Raw genomic sequence first — 16367 nt, 5'->3', positions numbered from 1 at the left:
ACCCAAAATAAATCCAAACAAACAACCACCTTAACTCCCCCTTTCCTGGAAAATTCACCAGAGCTGCATATTCTTTTCCCAGCACCTGGGAACACCAGTGATGTGTAGCCTGTGTCAAATGATGAAGTGGACACTTGACTGAATCTTTTTAATTGATGCTTAAGCCTTGTGGAGTTCTTTTCTTAGTTCTGACCAGAACCACTTGCTGCTCTCACCCTGCTAATCTTTATGGAGTCTCTGATTAATCTCAGAGGCAGTTTCTTAGTTATGCCTTCAAAATAAACCACAGAGGTAATTAAATAAATGAAGTTTCTCAGCTTTTTCAAATGTTTCTGCTCTGTCCTACAGCACAACACTGTATGTTCACTCCAGTCTTATTTATTTAAGAATGTTTTTTTACCATCAACTAGTCCATGGCCCTTCCTGCCCCTTCTTATGCAGAACTCCTTCCCATGCTCTGACACAACTCCAGCATGGAATGTGGAGCATCCTGCGATGCCTGAGAGGGAACTGCAGCTTGCAGAAGGCAGTGACACCAGAAAAACAATCCCCTATCTTGGTTTGTGCTTTACCTCCCACTTGCAGGTTTGCACATTGCACACTGAAGGCACAAGGATAAAGTCAGGATGCAGGAATTGATGGGCAGGATCAGAGAGCACTATGGAAAGCTGAGACCTGCTTCATAGGGAATTCCAATCCCAACCTTTCATCCAGCACTCACTTGTACTGGAAGGGAGTTGGGTTTCATTTTCTAACCCAGTCAGCAAAGAGCCTTTCTGGTGGCTGTTTCTTGCTGCACAAATCACACAGTTCCTCATAAATCAGCCCTGCCAGGCAGGGGCTGCATTCTGAGCATAGCACAGCCACGGAGACTCTTAAATCAGAGCCCTCTCTGCCCTCCACTTTGGTGTCTCTCTGTGTTCCATGTGAATTCAGGGGTTTCTCTGCAATTCCCAGGATGGGAAAGAGCCCATTCCTTAGGGAAGGCTTGGATGGCACACACACCTGGCTGGATACACACCCATTCCAGGCTGGATTCTGCACCCTCAGGTGAATCCACACCCTCCCCTGCTCTAAGGGAAGGGCCAAACACACCATGGCTCCTAAAGCTTGGGGTCATTTCCATGGGTTTTGGTTTTACCACAGGCCACACTGGCTTAGAAATCTGCTATTATGAGAAAATTGAGTTGAGAGAAGGTACAAAACTAACCCAAACAAGACAAAGCAGTGAGGATGCAGCATAAAACAGCTTTCTGAGCCAACATATCTCAGATCGAGTGATACATCAGAGCATCCACATGGGATTTCACTGATTTAACTTATACATATTAACTTCACACTCTAAGCTGATTATTCTTTACTTTCCTGAGTGTTCCACATAGAGAAATCTTTCCTGTGATTGATCACCTCCTCCAGGGAGTAAGTTAAAAAAAAAAAGGCTCAGACAGCAAGAAGACCTGCAGAAACAAGAGACTGAGATTGATGCTGCTGTCACACAGCTCCCAGTTTCTTAATTTATTATGACAGTCTGAGAATCTGATTTCATCCCTGACAGCGACCAAGATTTATTTTACACCTCTGATTATTTCCCCATACCTAACAAAAAACCTTGGGCCTGTGCTGATTTATACTCTCACTTGTTTTGGCCCTCCTCAGATCACACTGGCTTAAGAAAGCAAACCTGTGGCAAATTAACATGTAAGGAAAGTTCTGCCTCATTTGGTCTCCAAAGATTACTGTGGGGTGACCAAACATTAGAGTATCTTTAAAGGGGGAAACTTTCAGAGGCTGAGAAAAGCACTGTGTTCAAATTCCAACCTCAGGGAGGGCTTGAGAGCAGAGAGCTTTCCACTCATCACAGTGAGAATTCCATATTTTTACTGGACTTTGGAAGATCATTGAACTAACGGATTATTATAATCCCACATAACCCTCTGCTCCAAGGGCCCACCCACTGCCCATCACCATGTGCACAAACAGAACCCAGAAAGGTCCAAAAAATACAGATTCTTCTGTTGTTAAACCTTGCACTTCAACAGGTTCCATCTAGTCTGTAAATATGTGTTATACACATTTCCATTCTCATCTAGGAATCTGCCTGGGCCCCTCAGAGTTAGAACAGTTCCCAGTGCCCCACTGAGCCCTGGGCTGGGAGTCTGGAGAGTTCCAGGCATGAAACTGCTGCCAAACCCTGGAATTCTGCTCAGGTCTCACTGGAAATGAGTGGGAGCTCCAAGACTTACATTCTTAATCTGCTCTACAGAAATACCTTCATTTTACAAGCCTTTTAATGAAAATGAAGAGGTCTGAGAAGGCTGAAAGGTGCATTCCACCCTCCTCCATCCCCCAAGGATCTTGGGATGCCCAGCCATGGAGACCTGGAGGAGAGTTTATGGCTGAGAACATCATTGGAGGCCCTGCCAAAGTGCTAAAGGAGCACAACACTCAGCTCTCAGCTCACCTGATAGTTCTGGAACCAGGAAGCAAGGGCAAGGAAAACTACAATAGCCCCTATTCCAGCTTCTCTTTAAAAATATTTGTTTTTCTGAAACTAAAAACAACTTTTCAAAAGCTGCTTAGTCTTATGTTAAAATGTTCATGTTAAAAGAAAAAAATTTCTATTGGAACTGTTGGGAAATATAAAGAAAAATAAACATCAGTAATAGAAGCATTTTCTAGAAGTTTAAGAAAACAACTTTGTGGCTTCATTCCACTGTGCATTTGAACCAGATTATCTCTTCCCAACAATAAATAAGGAAGGAAGGAAGGATGGGAGTACAGGAGGAGGAAGAACATTGTTACCATCTTTGCAGCATCCTTGGTCTCCCTCAAAATCCATGAAGAGAGTAAGTGGTTTCTCAAAAATCAAGAACAGGTGGGAAACTGTGGACTTATCACACCTTTAATTCCTTTCTATGCCTAATTGCATCACAGTAAAAAAGAACATCTTTGGAATAAGCAAATCAACTTCCAAAATTTGATAGAAATTCTAATTTAACTCTTTATGTGCAAATAAAGGTTGGGGTTTGATTTGAGACCTCATTGCAGCCTCTGAAATCCAGCCAAGTGCCTTTACACACTTCCAAAAAAAAAAAAAAACAAACAAAAGTGGCTGAACAGAAATTAATGCCAATATAATTAAAAATGTGACTGTCTCTGTAGATTCAGCCTCTGTGTTTCATGAGCAGAGAGCAATAACAAACAGCAGGTCCAAGAAAACCTCACAAATCTCACCCTTTCTCAGGTCACTCCTTTGGCTGTTCCTTGGTAAAAAGGGTTTTTCCTACTACAGCAGGAGTCGTTTGGAATCAGAATAAATGAACACAGGAGGAGAGACATCTGGAAAGGTAACCACATCCTTGCTCTGGAATTCCAGCTGTTCCACAGCTCCAGGTAGAGAAGAGACTGCACTTATTTCTGGGTCACTGCCTCAGTTCTTGACTTCTGTTGCAAATATCTCATTTTCTACCAAAGTAAAGCTGCATCACACAGAAAAAATATCCTTTCCCCACACTGTTTGATAAAAACCACTTTGGAATTAACTTAGGGCTGTACCAAAACACTCTCATTGTATTTATATTGGGAATATGGAAAAAGAGTCTCTGGAATTTAAATAAAAATGACCCTCAAGTATGGAGGTAAAATTGGACACAGCAATCAAAGTTCACATCCAGGTAAGTGGTGTGAAGAAATCTTATAACAAAACATACACTGATTTAACTGAGAGGATAAAGCCAACCAACTGAAACCAGTGCAATGGGCATGAATCAAAAACACAGACCCCAAAATCTTCCCTTGCATTTGTAGCATTGTGCAATTTCTGTTCACACACCGCATCCTAAAATCCCCTAAAAGGAAAGGGGAGGGGGAGCTGTAAGGATGAATGACAAACTCTGGAAGAAATAGGACAAATATATTTCAGTATATCTGACAAGCCCTTCAGTGGGAACACCCCAGAGGACAGAGAGCAGTGAGAGGAGGGGGCAGAGGCCCCATGGAGGGGCCAGACTCACCCAGGCAGTTGTGGCCATCGTGGGCCAGCATGAAGCCATCGTAGCAGGTGCACCTGTAGTTGCCAGGGATGTTGATGCACTCGTGGACACAGCCCCCGTTGTACGAGTCGTTCTCACACTCATCAATATCTGAAATAGAACACAAAGAAAATGTAGATTATTTTAAAAAAACTACTAAACATACAGAAAAGTTTCCTTTTTTTGTGCATGTTTTCTATTTAAAATGGAGTTTTTATTTTTCAACTGTAATATAATCATGCAGAAAATGAGTTGAAAGACTGATTTTGTTGTAGTGAAGAACTATCTGAAACATGCTGTTAAATGAGAAAAAAGTGTAACAGAAGATTGTCTTCCCCACAAAATAAGCCCAATTACAATTAATTACAATTTTCTGTATTAACCCACGTACAGCAAGACCCACAAAAAGTGCATAATGCCAAGGTCAGGGGTTCAATCCCCTGTGTGGGTCATTGACTTAAGAGTTGGACTCAATGATCCTTGTGGGTCCCTTCCAGCTCAGAACAGTCTGGGATTCTGGGAATATTATTTTTGTACTGTATCTGAAGGAGCATCAGGAACAATGAGAGAGGCATTCTGCTTCATCTACAAATCCTGTTATCTTCCCTCCCTCTTACAAAAAATAAAATTAAAAAAAAAATCACTTCACTTACTCTAGAAAATGCAACACTTTTCGTATTTTTACAGACTGTTCAGACTCATCCCTTGAATCATTCAGTGGTGCACATTAACCACCTAAACCCACATAATTAAAGACAACTCACAGGTCCCAATTTGCTGTGTGCTAAACCAAACACCCCAGCTATTTCCCCAAGTCACATCACAAACAGAGAAAATGATTTTTTTAGAAAATCACCTGTTGGTGTTACCAGAACATTTCCAATGTGCCTCCATTGCAGGGGGGCTTGACATGTTTCTGAATTAGGCTGCAAATTTGGCTTTATCTGCTAAACCCACCAGCTATTTCATAACTCAGCACCACAGAAATACTGGAAATCAGCAGCTGGAGGAAGGATATTCCCAACAAACACACCCCCTGCTGCTTAAAAGTAAACTTCCAGTCTTTCCACCACTGCTCTGCTCCACAGTGTTTTCATCCTTTACTCCCAATTTCCATCCATCACTTGTCCCAGTGCCCAGTCTGGAGTTGTGCTCTGGCTCCTGAGCCCAAAAGGACAAGAAAATCTGTGATTTTCCCTGGAAACCATAACCAGCAAATCCCCTCCAGGGTGCCCGGATGCACATTCCCAAAGTGTCCCAGTCAGGTTTCCAGGAGCAGCTCTTTGTAGCTTCCATATCCATTCAGGAATATTTCCAGACACTTCCTGTCATTCTTGGGCTACAGGGAGAAAAGTGCCACGTTTTTAAAGGCCAAGTCAATAATCAAAAGTGGTATTTTCATGGTAAGGTTTGCCCTTAACTTTTATCCAGAAGAGGGAAATCAGCAGAAAGTGTTACCAGTTGGGATGTTACTCAGCCTCAAACTGCCAAGGGTTCATCAATTAATTGCCTTTTTCCAAACAATCGATCAAATGGGACTATTTGTTTAAATAAGCAGTAGAAGAGTCTTCAAAAGGGACAAAGAAATCAAAGAAATGTGAAGCCTTTTGAGTGCAATATTTATTTCTAAAAAGCTGCACTGTCATTTGCAGCACAAGGTGGTGATGGGACGTGACTACTCAAGCTACACCAAAGGTGATGTAAGAGGTGCATAAACCACAAAAACAGCAAAATGAACAGATTCTTTTCTCAGGGATTCAAGTCACAATAAATTTTGCAAATGTTTATAAAATTATTTCTCCCTTTTGCCCCCCCATAGCTGTAGAAAACTGGCAGTGAAACCTAATATTCTCTTTTTTAAAGCCATATTGTGGGTTTTCTGGTGTTTCTTCCCCCTTCCAAACCACCCTCCTGTACAAGAGGCCTCACCTGGCAGCTGATTGGAATTTATCTCTCCAGGATTCCCAGCAAAACAACAAGGGGAAAAGATGGGAATTGAACACTTGTAAAAAATCAAAACAAGAAAAAAAAGAAAAAGGCACAAACCCCCCCACTCCACCCCTCAAAAAACCCAACAAGGAAACCTCACAAAACCACACACAAAGTCCAAATGTTGGAAGTTTTCTCCAGCTCCTACTGCCAAGGGAAAAGCCAACAAGGTGAGCACTGCCCCATCTTCTCTGCCCACGCACCTGCAGGAAGGTGCATCTTTATTCCAAAGAATGCCTGAGTGAAAGTACCATTTATGGACAGAGATTCCACTGGATATGCCAGGATCTGGTTCCCTTAGGAAGGTTAATACAGGGCAGAAGCAACAAGAGCACATTCAAACACCGATCTTGCTCTTCATTCTATCCATTGTAAACCTCAAAATTTCCATTTGGTTGCTCCTATCCTGTTATTTTTCCTGTAATTGATGGAATAATTGGGTCTATCAGCCTCAACTCCAAACCCCTCTAACCCAGAAAACAAACTCTCCCTGATGATTTTGTAGCTTTGGACTATCCTGAACATTTGTAGCGGCTCATCACTTAATATCATCTCTCACCATGAGGGCATGACCATGACAAGAGAAAAAATAGAAATGTTGCCCAACCAACCATGAAATTTGTCTCAAAGGGAAACCTCAAGTTTTATCTACACTGGCAAAATGCAGAGTTTTCAACCCAGTAAATGCTGGCTGTTCAGACAGGCAACTGGGAGTGTTTAGTGAAGAAATCACCTCAAAAAAATACTGAGCAGTTAATTTCATATGCTGTTACAGTGGCAGGAATTCCAGGAGTGCTGAACAAGAATTAAATGAACCAAAATTAAGAAGGTGTAATGAGAGTCTGCCAAGAACCTGTTTGGGCTCAGCGTGTTCCAAGGAGGCACCAACTCCCAGTCCCAGAGCTGGATTTGTGCACCCACATCCTCAGCTGTGGGAAAGAGAATTCTCTTCCATTCTCTTCTTTTCTTTCATTGGAGGTGCCTCTGAAATCTGGTTTTTTGGTGTGTTTTACAGTAGAGATGGCACTGTCAGAGCTTTCCCAAGGCCACCCTGCAGGGAGGAGGCTCCTCCAGGAGCACACACAACTTGACCAAGAAATACTCAAAATAAAAACAAGATCCAAACTCTGCTGCTTCCAAAAATCACAGTATTTCAGCTCTCTGTTTCAGCAGAGAAAAGAACACACACCAGCAGGCAATAACTAACACCCAAAGCACAAACCAAGCTGTGAAACGGTAAGGGAAATGCTGGTTCCCTTTGTCCAAACCTTTTCAGTAGTGCCATGGAATTCTCTGTCTGCTGATCATCTTCCCCAGGCAGTGACAAGCTCTGAGAGGAGGTGGCATGGAACTCATGCCAAGGAAGTGAAAAGTCTCTCTCCAGCAAGACCAATTCCCACGGCTCATTCCCTGAGTTCCTGAGGGTCCCACAGCCATCAGAATACATGGAACAGGATCAGCACAGCCCCAGCTCAGCACGGGCAGAGCTGTGAAACCAAAGTAAAGCCTTCACAGATTTGGGATTGATGGATTTGGGATTGATGGATTTGGGATGAATGTCACAGCTCAGCTGTCACAGCAGCCTCATGGCATAACAGGCAACAGCAAGAATGGCTCAGGCCTGGAATCAATGAGCCAAATTCAGCTTTTAGTGCTGAATTCCAAAGATTTCTACAGAACTTGGGCAAGTGTGAGTTGGCACCATTTTTATCTTGGCATCTGCCCCAGAGCCCAACACTCCCAGTGCAGCAGAGGATGTTCAACATGGGGTGGGACTGGGTAAAATCTGAGGCCATTTTAAAGGTTTTCTGCACTAGTAATACAAGGGAAAGATCTGGAGTTCATTTACTCAACAAAAGCTTCAACTGACTTGGAAAGGAGAAATTTATGTGCTTGGACATTTAAAAATAAATGGCCAAAGAAAGCTGACTGCTCAGACCAATTTCTGCTAATTTAGAGAACCACAGGCCAAAGTCAGTCCTCAGGTGTATAATGAAGATTTGGGGTATCTCCTGAAGAAGCTGGAGCCACCAAACAGCTAGAAAAATAAATATTAAAATCTTTGTAAGTGCATCTTGATGGGAAAAACCACATATTTCTTCAAAAGAAGAAAAATAGTATTTTGGTGTTCATCTTTCTTTATCTGGCTGGTATAAATACAATGCAGTCAAAGTGGCACTAACTGTGGAGAAATTAAATCAGGAATTAAGTGACATGCACACTGACAAGGACACAAACAAGTTCAAGCCCTGGATCCCAGTCAGTGACTGGATTTAGGGCCTGTAAAAGCCATTAAAATGTCATAATGACTTGGGGACATTTGTATGTGCTCTGTTTCTCTGGTAGATTCCACACTGGATACACTTCCAGCAGACACACAACACACCCTGGGCAACCTGAACTCAGGCATTTGTGTTTCTCATGGCAAGTGGCACCTTCCTTAAGGAGGGAACCAGTCCCAGCCTAGGATTAAAGCCCAGACAAAACGATCGGACTCTCAGGCAGAGTTCAGCACCAGTACTTTGCCACCTGCTCAGAATTATGTGAATCTGCCCAGCTCTGCTCTTAAAGTTTGCATGAACTGCCCCAGCTGGAGGGATGAAGGATGAGGAGGGGAAATGTCCCCAGTGTCACTCAGCCTGACCTGCTGAAACGGCACCTCCCTCTGAGTTTGGGAGATCAGAATTCAGCATCGAATCCCAGGCCACATTTTATGGAGAAAATAGTGACATATCAAGACTCATTCAATTTTTCTACTGCAAACAAAACCTCCATATTCACCTCAGAGTAAAGCCCATTTCTGAAAATCCCTTTCCATGAAAAGCTTCTTAAATCAATTTTCCTATAAGAGAAAACCAATGAAATTCTATCATTTGTTACATCTGGTTCTTTCTGAGATGCTTTTTTGACTCCTGAATGTTGCCATCTTTCCTCTTTGGGTGCTGAGACCTCAGCCATGTCCCAATCCACTGAAGCAGAGGAGCACAGAGTGCAGTTTTTACAGCTCTCAAGTTGCCATGAAGTTTTCAAGATGCTCGGGCCAAAGCAAACTGTAAAATTTGATGCCATTAGGGCCAGTCTGAGAGGAAGGTCAAGGGTGGGCAGGCTGGGAACAAGGGGGAAAAAAAAATCAGCCAAAGCAGCCTGATGTTTCTCAGTGCAGAAAGAAAAAGAACAGGTACAAAATGTTGTTTAGCAGGACTTTTTTTTCTGTATAAATCCCTCAGGAGCCTTCCCACTGTGGGCACTGCCTCTCCCATGCTGTTCCCATTAGTGCATCCACAAAGAAAAAAATAAATAAATCCAGTTTTACAACTTCTTCAGAAATGTCCCAGCCCCCTGTTTTGCAGCATTGAACAGCAATAAAATGAACATGCCCTGCCAGCTCAGTGGAGATGGTTTGGATACAAACTGGGGTATTGTTGGGCTGTTTTTCTGGAAGCCTTTCCTGCAGCTTCCAGAGAACACCAAGGACTCTCCAGCAGTTGGATTGTTTGCTGCCCTTCTGTGATGGGCAAGCACAAAGCTCATCATGCTTTGTGTCTTGTTAAAGTGCTTGTCTGGAAAAAGAACACAAACCCAGCTGGAGAGGTAAGTCCAGGGGCTGAACAGCACAGACATCCCTCAAGTGTGAACAGTCCCATATTTACAACTATCTTGCCTAAAAGCATTTAGGATAGACTTCAAAGGCAAATGAGACTCTCATTTATCACTGGCTGTAGGATATTACTTTTTTACTTCCTTATTAATATTCAATATTATTTGAATATTGTGTTTAATATTTCTCCTCTCTCTGCAATTATTAACTTGTAACTAAAGAAGCACAGACACACACACTGCTGAGCCTTTCTTTGCTCTGGGGCTGGATTTTGTTCTTATCCTCACACTGAGCACAAGAAACATGAACCAAATTTTCAAGTCCCACAGACCAAGATTTACAAGAGTCACCTTCACTGCTTGGGGTGAAAAAATCCAGACAAGTTTTGACGCACACAAGGCCTTCTCTACCACATGAACTGAGTTTGCTGCAGAAAATACAGGTGTGATCACCATTTGTTATTGTCCAGCTTCTGGCTGATGATCTTCAAATATTGTGTTTCACACAGAGAGATTAAAGAGCCACAGTTAAAGATTCCAGGCACCACCAAGCCCCCAGTGCTGGGAGCTGAACTCAGCTTGATATATTGCTAAATAAAGCAAGGCAACAGATGATGAAACTCCAAGCTGAATGGCTGTATTTCACATTTCTGGTGAATGACCATCATATTCCTCATGCACTGATAAGAAATGTGGTCTCTGGAGACTCCCTTCCTTCCATTTGTCTTAAATTCACCTTCCCTTCCTCGGTTTCCTGTGTCTGTTCCCTTCCCTGGGCAGTTCCCTCCTTACTTAAAGTCTTATTTCAGAGAGTTAAAGCATATTTTAAGTGGCTGGACATTGATGAGCCCAACAAACTGACAACAGCCAGAACCACCTTCCCCTGATTCCCTTCCTCAGGTGTTCCTGCTCCAGGGGACACACACGTTGCCAATGAAAAGTTATCACTGGGGCACAGAGGAATAAATAATCCTGAAAAATAAAGACACCAACTGAAAGCTGAGATTTGGTACCACTTAAATACTCTGTATGGGGCAGGGCTGGAGAGGAGATCAAATAAATCACAGAATTACAGCACAGAATATTCTGAGTCGGAAGGACCCCCAAGGACCATGACATGAACACTTCACTGAGGATTTTGCCTTGCAGAGTTTCTGACAAGCCTTCCCCCATACCAACATGAGGTTTATACAGTGCTTTTTGCCTACAGCACCTTGGGAGTGTCTAAAACCTTTGGTCAGCTCGAGTCACTTATGGAAAAAAATAATCAAGCTGAGCTCTTTCCCCAACAAACTGTGTGTTTTCTATTCCTGTATCAGAGCATTAAGTGACATTTGCCATCTCAGCCAGCACAATGCAAACCTACCTGGGACCATTTCGGCTTCATTTATAGCAAAGAGAGTATTTTCCTAGATCAACCCCAATTATTACCCCACATTAAGCATCCTGAACCCCTGATTAGAGTTTGCTGCAGTTTGACATGTGCCTTAATTGATATTTAAACAGATTGGCTGCGAGTGCTTTGAACTGCCAGTGAGCCAGCAAATAAAGGTGGGTACCTGCAGAGCCCAGGGCAGCCAGAGCCTGGATTATTGAGCAGCTGCCCCAGCAGCTCCAACAGAGACATTTCCTGTTCACAGCCTGTTCCCAACGTGAAACATGACATTGGACAGCAGTTTCCCCACCACTCACAAATCACAGCCATTTCCACCACAGCTCCCTCTTTCAACAGAACGGGAAATGTTTGATTACACATTTGATCTTCAAAGTTCTTGGGTGCCTAATGGGAGAAGGTTTTTTCTTAAATGTCTGTCCTTTGACAAAGGGAAACAATCCCAGACTTCAGCTCTGAAATAAATTTCTGTATTACCTGACAATGAATGAATATTAACCTATTTTTGTGACCCTTGTAAAATAAAAGGCTTCCCATCACGCTGTGTCCCTTGGTCAAGCCTCCTGCTTTGTAAGGGAAACATTAACTTTTCCAGCTCACTTACTCAGGGCTGCCTTTTCTTCCAACATCTCCTGAAGTCACACAGCCACTTTTAAACACAACACACAGGGCAAACACGAATTTGTGTCCCCTGAGTTATTCTGTCACCTGTTCCCTCAATGCACACAAACCCACACCACTCCCCAACAGCATCTTCTAGGCAGTGAAGGCCTCCCAGCATTTTGGGCTGCATAATTATGCTCATTTTTGCTGTAAATAGGTTTTCTAATTACAGAAGTGTTGCCCAGGACTAGGAAGGTGCACATAGAATCATAGAATGGATTGGGTTGGAAAAGACCTCCGAGATCATCAAGTCCAACCCTTGCTCCAACTCCAGTCCCTTTACCAGATCATGGCACTCAGTGCCACAGCCAAGCTCACTTTAAAAACCCCTAGGGATGGGGAATCCACCCCCTCTCTGGACAGCCCATTCCAATGCCTGAGCACTCTCTCTGCAAAGAAGTTTTTTCTGATCTCCAACTTCAATTTCCCCGGGCAGAGCTTGAGCCCATCGTGCCCCCTTGTCCTATTGCTGAGTGCGTGGGAGAAGAGACCAACCCCCACCTGGCCAGAACTTCCCTTCAGGGAGTTCCAGACAGTGCTGAGGTCACCTCTGAGCCTCCTCTTCTCCAGGCTAAACACCCCCAGCTCCCTCAGCCTCTCTCCACAGCACTTGTGCTCCAGTCCCTTCTCCAGCCTCGTTGCTCTTCTCTGGACCCGCTCCAGCCCCTCAATCTCTTTGCTGAACTGAGGGGCCCAGAACTGAACACAGTACTCTGTGGTGAAAGAGCCACAACACACATTATAACACTGAAAAATGCTCACTCATTAGAATTCAGAGAAATACCAGCCCCTCACAGCTCACGGTAATTAAGACTCCAGAGCACCTTTGGCAAGAGGAATGGATTAATCCCATCATGTTTCCCTACCTCCAATGTTCATCATTCCACATCACACTTTCCTTACCCAAGAGACAGCACCAAGGATTTCTTATTTTCCTTCTCTTTTCTGTGGTGTGTACTGACAGTAAATCTTCCTAACAAACCTTTCAGTGCTTCAGCCTAGATACAGATGCATCATCTGCACACAGTTCATGTCTTCAGAAGAATGGCAAGTATTAATTTTTCTCCTGAGTCCCTTGCAGGGCTGTGGGTACTCAGCATTTTTAAAAAACAAACATTAAAATTAGTTGAGATGGCCCTACATTAAAATACATTCACTTCAAAGAGATCTGAGAAGACTGAAGAGAAGGTAAGATCAAAGACTTAGAATGTTTTAAACCTGAGACAGGGTTACAAAAAGCTCAAACTCATTTCTGTGCATCATACAGAAGGTAAAATAAACTACTGGGCTACAGATTTCGTTACCATGTCAGAGTTTAAGGTGATCAAGTCACATTTTGCTCCTGTAATGACCAATCCAACCCATTAAGAGATTTGCATTGCAGAATATCCTCTCTCTGTGGGTTAAACCTCACCAAACCTGTAGTAATTAATGATGGCAACAATGTGGGCACACACACACAGGCTCTGCCTGGAACAGCCCCAGCTCTGAGAGTTGCCTCCATCAGAGCTCAGGAAATTTGAGATGGGGAGTTGTTTTCAGGATGCCAAAGCCCTTGGCACACATGGAATTCTGGCACAGCCTCAGCTCTGAGCACCAATTGTGCCCCCACAATGAAGTACCTGACATCAATTCCACTGGGCTGTACACACAATTTTTGCCAGGTTTTCAAAGCCTGGCCCAGGCCAGCAACAACAAGGAACCCTAATTGTTGTTGTAGCAAATCAATGTAAAAGGGTTTTGTTTTCAAACAGCTACTACATGGATGCAATTTTGTGGATTCCAGCTATTTCATTCCTGAAACAGAGAACCCTCTCCTACTGCCAGTGCTGAGATTTTAATCCCAAAGAGAGACCATCAGTCTGTTCTAAGAGGCCACACAGGAATGAGTCCTGTGAGTCAGAGCTCTATTAAATAATTAGGGAAAATCCAAAAGCAGTGGTGAGCAGGCTGTGGGGTTTGACCTGTGCCTGTGTCACCACAGTCCAGCAGGGATGCAGATGGACACACAGTGGACATTAATGCAACCCCCTGGCTTTTCCATGATCATCATCACCCTTTACACACTCACAACATTCCCTGGGCTCTGCCCACTAGAGAAGGTGGCAATGGCAGGGGCTCTCTGAGCAGGGATTCATGGATTTACACACTTCCCTTGTGAGGGCTAGATGAGGGCAGGCTGGACAAACACCTATTCCCTAGTGAGGAAAACCCAGGAAGAGTGGTGAGGATGAAATTTAAAATTCAAATCCAAAAAACACAATTGCTGACCTGTGGATCATCACGTATTTCCATTTACAGGCTGTGCCTACAGCTGAGGTTTGGGCAAGAAAGAAAGACAGAGCAAACAGAGGCAATTTGTGCTTTGCCCAGAAATCAGACATTTCTGCTCCAGCATTCAAATATCCTGCACCAGAAAGCACACAGAGCTTCCAGTAATGCTGTTCAGTGACAAAGGATGGAGCTGCAGGTATGGACACAGCAATGTGGAAATTGTGAATTGAAGAGTGCTCAGATTCTGTGTCTGGACATCTCCCCTTGGTAACTGGATATAAATGTGTGTGTTATAGTGGGAAGAACTTCAGGGAGGGAGAACAAAAGAATGCCTACAATTTCTGTGCACTATTCAAATCCTACATTTTGAGTATTATCACAGGATGCACCACAAAAAGCCAAGCACTCCTCAGCTGTGCTGATCTCCACCCAAGAGGAGAAGGTTCAGAGGGGGTAAGTTAATACAAATATTTGTTTAGACTTATTCCCAATGCTCTCATTCAGATGGTTTCTCATGAGATGCTTTTCACAACAAGGTATCTCATTTTATTATGCACAGATAAGCAAATTACAGCAATGTCTTGCCTAAAGACTTCATTAACAACCCAATAAACTGTTTGGGTTGTTTGTTTTTGGGTTTTTGTTTTTGGTTTTTTTTTTTTTCTAATTGGACAGTACAGCCAGTATAAAACTACAGATTACAGATGCCACTTTTTGAAGTATTCTTGGTGAACTCCCCATGCTTCTTCCTCCCTCCCATCTTTCTGGTCAATCCCTCTTTCAGGGCTATCCTGGGATATTTTCACTGTATTTCTAAGATGCAGAGACAGAAGTCCAGGAGAGAACACCTTCCAACATCCTTGGTTATCCACTGAAAACAGGCACCAAGGCCTGACCAGGACTTCTAACTTGAGTTTAATTTATGCCAGCAGGCAATTCAATTGCTAGAATTAAAAGCAATGCAAATTAAACAAAGGAATGGTCACAGTCCAGCAGTGCTTCCTGAGTACGATGCACTAAGAGAAATCTTAAGGTTGAGTTCTAAGAAAACACAATTTAAACAATCAGCTCTCTCCTAAAATCAAGTTGTGGGAGATTGTTTTGTTTTGTCTTTAACTTGTGCTGGAGAGGCAGGGCCTATTTTAAAATAAAGAAATGTAAAACTGAGATCCAGTGATATGGCAGCTTAAAAATCCCCTGTCCTGGCTGAATTCAAAGCACAAACACAGAATAATTTTCATTAATGAATGGTTGTAAGTAGCCTGACAAGCTCATTGATTCCCATGTTAATTTTGTAACTTTTGACCCCCAAAACTTTTAAAACAAAAGGGCAGCAACAAGTTTTCAAATTACCACAGGCAAAGTCAAGTAAAGACACCCCCTCCTCCCAGTCACACAATTTTACAGCCAGCAGAGTGCACAGAACCACATGGAGGAGATATTTTTAATTAAGTGCAATGTAAGGAGAATAATGGTTACCCAGATTCAGGCTGAACAACCATTATCAAAAGGGCCTCAGCGTTTCAAAATGAGCCATTTAAGAAAGGCTCACTGTTTTAAACATAGGCTGTTTCCCATTATAAAGCAGAGCTTTTAATTAAGATTAGTAAGGCTTAATTCAAGCTATAATTCGGTTCCTTTAGTTAGCAAATGTCTATTAAAACTGAGCAATTAAGGTTAAATGGATTGAAGCATTTAAAGCACTCCCTCCTGCTTCAAATGCTGCAACAGAAAAGACTATGCCAGTCACTAATTCAGACCAGAAGACGTGGATTTCCCTTAAGTTTTTTACTTCCCTGGTGATCATAAACTTTGCTAAACAAGAAATCCTTGGTGAACTCATTTTCAGCAGAGCAAAACATTGTTATAAGTTTGCATGTTACAGCTCACTGTGCATAATTTTAATAGAAAATATCATCATTTTAATAGAAAATAAAATTTTAATATAAATATAAAATTCTGTGATTTTATATAGTATAAAGTTTGCTCTTGTTGTGTTTTTTCCCTTAATTTTATACAGTTCAGTAATAAAGACATGCAGTAAATTTGCCAGTAGCACCATTCTCTCTTTTGATAGTTGTGTTCATACTTGGCACAATGGTCTGAGCACAGAGATGTTGTGTGTGCTTGGCAGGTAAAGGTGGAATTACACCACAATTTGTATTACTTACCCAAGTGGCTTTTTAAAGCATTCCCACCTCAGCCCTCATTTCCCATTTTCACAGCTGAAATTCTTTGTGCTTGTCTCATCTTTACCATCAAGCCCAGGCTCTTGCTAACTCAGGCAACTACACTGTGGAGTAATAAATTGATCTTACTATGTAATAATAAGATTGATCTTGTCTTCCCAATGTGGAACAGGTTACAGCAACTGCCATCAAAACACTTGCCTTAAAACCAGCTAAAAATAATGGCTAATA

General features: G+C 42.6%; 1 protein-coding gene across 2 annotated transcripts in view; it reads right to left on the bottom strand.

Annotated features, from left to right (window-relative positions):
• SCUBE1 (signal peptide, CUB domain and EGF like domain containing 1) overlaps positions 1-16367 on the bottom strand; it is a 157246-nt gene that overhangs the window by 128368 nt on the left and 12511 nt on the right. For both annotated transcript variants that reach the window (XM_071551543.1, XM_071551545.1), the window contains exon 3: positions 4014-4142. In XM_071551543.1, the coding sequence (XP_071407644.1) occupies positions 4014-4142 (129 nt within the window). The remainder of the gene's footprint in view (positions 1-4013; positions 4143-16367) is intronic.

This window comes from Pithys albifrons, chromosome 3 (assembly GCF_047495875.1).
Source record: "Pithys albifrons albifrons isolate INPA30051 chromosome 3, PitAlb_v1, whole genome shotgun sequence".
Taxonomy (NCBI): Eukaryota; Metazoa; Chordata; class Aves; order Passeriformes; family Thamnophilidae; genus Pithys; species Pithys albifrons.
Note: the sequence above shows the minus strand (reverse complement) of the source record. Positions and strands in the feature narration are given on the sequence as shown.